At 33.1% G+C, this 3,463-nt stretch overlaps 1 protein-coding gene across 1 annotated transcript; it reads left to right on the top strand.

Moving 5' to 3' along the window:
• The first annotated feature begins 250 nt into the window (after window positions 1-250).
• On the top strand, window positions 251-676 carry LOC117182621. The gene has a single exon (XM_033375721.1). It carries the CDS (start codon window positions 251-253, stop codon window positions 674-676), a length of 426 nt encoding a protein of 141 aa, XP_033231612.1.
• Window positions 677-3,463: the final 2,787 nt, after the last annotated feature.

The raw sequence follows: 3,463 nt of genomic DNA, 5'->3' as shown, positions 1-3,463 counted from the left end.
ATATAGAATGGCAACTATAGATAAATATATTTTTTTTATGGGTGGACGATGATTTCAACAGTGAGTTGTCGATAATTATGTGAAAATCAAAAAGGATAAGATGAATTACTGCAGATTGAATCAAAAAACACTTCGCGCTGATACTTTTAAGGGATTAGATGATCATTTACAACAAAGATCAAATGATCCACATACTACTCTTGGAAAAATTATCACCCTCCCATCATAATTCTCAGGATCTCCCCGTAATATGCTGCAGCACTATCAAGATGCAATGGAAATTATAAGAAACTTCGGTAAGCCAGATTTGTCTATAACTATGAAATATAATCCAAACTGGGCTGAAGTGAAAGATCATTTATTACATTGTCAGACAGCATTTGATCGACCAGACATTGTTTCACGAGTTTTTAATGCAAAGAAAGATGAATTAATCAACATTATAGTAAAACAACAATTCTTCGGCAAAGTGCAAGCATACGTTTATGTTGTTGAGTATCAAAAACGTGGATTACATAATGTTCATTTGTTCATAACGTTAAAACAAAAAAGTAAAATAACTACTCCTGATATTGTAGATGAATATATTTCGGCAGAAATTCTAAATGCAGATACAGATAATGAACCTCATAATATTGATATGAAATATATCATTCACGGTCTCTGCGGAGATTAGTGTAAAGATGATAAAGGTAGAATCCGAATTTCAACAATTTAAAAGTTGACTTTGCTGTTTTTTGAGTTTTTTAAAAAAGGAACCGAAAGGGACCCAATGGGGTCATTGGGGGTGCTTTGTAGAGGCTCCATTCGGTTCCTTCGGTCCACGAGAGTACTCGATACGTGAGTCCTGTTGAAGCATGTCATCGATTATAAGGTAGATCGTTGCAAAATAAAAGTCATGCTGTTCTTAGGTTGCCAGTACATTTGCCTAATCAGTAAAGTATTATTATTGACGATGCTGAAAGTGAAGATGCTACAAGAAACTCATTGGAAAAAGAAATTATGCCAATCAATTATTTTGATTTAAATGGACGCGATACTGATGCCAAACGATGTACGTATTCTGAAATTTCATCTCACTACGTATTTAAAAAACATAGTGGAACAAAATTATCAATAAGGCAAAAATGAAAAACAAAATTTAACGTTATTGGACTGACGTACTTTGTTAGTCCGACTACAATAGAATTATTCTATATGAGACTAATACTAATAACAATCAAAGGGGCTATAAGTTTCCAAGATCTTAGAACTGTTAATAAACAAACTTATGATACTTTTTAAAGAACATGTTTAGCATTAGGTCTCATTCAAGATGACGTAGAGTGGGATCGTGCTATGGCAGAAGGAGAAGTTTGAATGATGCCCTAACAATTAAGACGTTTATTTATTCGTATTTTAATATACTATCAACCTATAAATTTTGTGGAACTATGGAATAAATTTAAATATGTCATGTTAAAAGATTTTCAGAGAAACTATAATATACAAGAAACATACATAAGATCATATATTTAGATAAATACCTATTTTTTTTACCAAAGATCCGATATTAGTAGCTTTGCAACGATGCCACAAATAACTAAATTTCGGAACGATATTGAGATTCACGATGACGAAGTATCGCTTACGCAACATGAACAACTCGGTCAGAATCAGTACCACAAATTAAATGGAAAAAAAATTGTAGACGCAATCCTTAATGTTGCTTTGTCGAATGAAGAAAGGCCTTTTACATCATGTTTTTATATTCATGGATCTCGTGGCTCAGGAAAGACATTTATACATGTACATATCATTTCTGAAAATGCAAGGGAAAGAATATATGTACGATGGAATTTATAGGTATTGCAGCAATATTACTTCCACAAGGAAGAACTGTGCATAAAACTTTCGGTATGCCAGTTCCTTTATTTTCTGATTCCGTCTCCCGTATGAAAACTCAATCTAAAGATGCTCAATATTCACGACAAGTAGATATTTTTATCTGTCACGAAGCTCCAATGGTGCCAAAGTATGCTTTAGAATCAGTAGATCGAACATTACGTGACATCATGAATGTTGATTCACCACTTGGTGGAAAAATTATCATTCTTAGCGGAGATTTTAGGCAATTACTGCCTGTGACCACTCATGCAACTCGCAGCCAATTAGTAAATTTATCCATTAAATTCAATTCACTTTGAAAACATGTCTGTATTTTCACTAACAGAAAATATGTGTACTTTAACGCAAGAAGCAGAATTCGAGAAGTATTTATTGTCTGTGGAGATGGTACTTTAGATAACAATGAGAATTATTTAATAGCCCCAGAAAAATGTGTAGCTACTAGAACCGATGATATAGTACAGACAATGTTTTGTAAACTTATTAAGGATCGAAAATTTGGAGATCTAGGAAAGACAGCTATATTATCAGCAAGAAATGTTGATGTTAAAGAAATAAATTACAGAGTCGTGGAGCTATTGGTCAAACCACAGCACGAATCTATACAAGTATAGATATTGTTGAAAATTGTGATAATGGAGATATAAATGATGCAATACTCCCAGAATACTTGAACACATTGAATCCACTGACCCTTCTTCCTCATGAATTACGATTAAGAAAAAATTGTATTGTTATGCTAATTCGTAATATTTCTATTAACGAAGGTCTATGTAATGGTACACGTTTGCAAATAATCGAATTTGCAAATAATCTTCTACGATGTCGCATTTGAATAGGTGATAAGACAGGGGACATTGTCCTTATATATCGTATTACATTGTGTTGTGAAGGACAAACTTTCGATACTATCGGGTTAGATCTTCGTAAAGATGTATTTAATCATGGACAATTGTATGTGGCATTTTCCTGAGTTCGATCTTGGCATTCACTAAAAAATTTCCTAGCAGAGCAGCGGCAAAATAATATTATAAAGAATTATATGCATACCGAAATATTCAAATAATTTTGTATTTTTAAATGATTAATAATAATATTTAAAACAAATTAAATTTCATTATGAATTGGATATTGCAAAATTAACAAAAACAAATTCATATATTCTTGGACAAAAATATAGGATAAACTTAAACTAAAGTGACTTCTTCTTTAGTCGAAAATCCAACAAAACAGACTGTTCTTTCATTAATGGAGGAACCTTGGTTGCGTAAACTCGACTGGGGCGACAGACCACCTGATGATCTTGAAATTCAATGGTTAAATTAGCATGGTTCTCTGGAAAAATTAGAAGCACTTAAAGTCCCCAGATGGACACGACAACTGCAGACAAACTCTGAATTCGAGCTTCATGGCTTTTCTGACGCTTTGTCAAAAACTTATCCAGCTTCCGTTTACATTAGAATAATTAGTGAAGATTTAAAGGAGGCTCTTGTTTGCCTACTAGTGGCTAAATCTAAAGTAGCTTCTGTTAAATATGTATCAATTCCTCGTTTGGAGTTGTGTGGAGCTGCGTTGC

This window comes from Belonocnema kinseyi, chromosome 2, assembly GCF_010883055.1.
Source record: "Belonocnema kinseyi isolate 2016_QV_RU_SX_M_011 chromosome 2, B_treatae_v1, whole genome shotgun sequence".
Taxonomy (NCBI): domain Eukaryota; kingdom Metazoa; phylum Arthropoda; class Insecta; order Hymenoptera; family Cynipidae; genus Belonocnema; species Belonocnema kinseyi.
Note: the sequence above shows the minus strand (reverse complement) of the source record. Positions and strands in the feature narration are given on the sequence as shown.

Coding starts and splice junctions, on each gene's coding strand:
- LOC117182621 (XM_033375721.1), top strand. CDS start 251: ATGCTGCAGCACTATCAAGATGCAATGGAAATTATAAGAAACTTCGGT.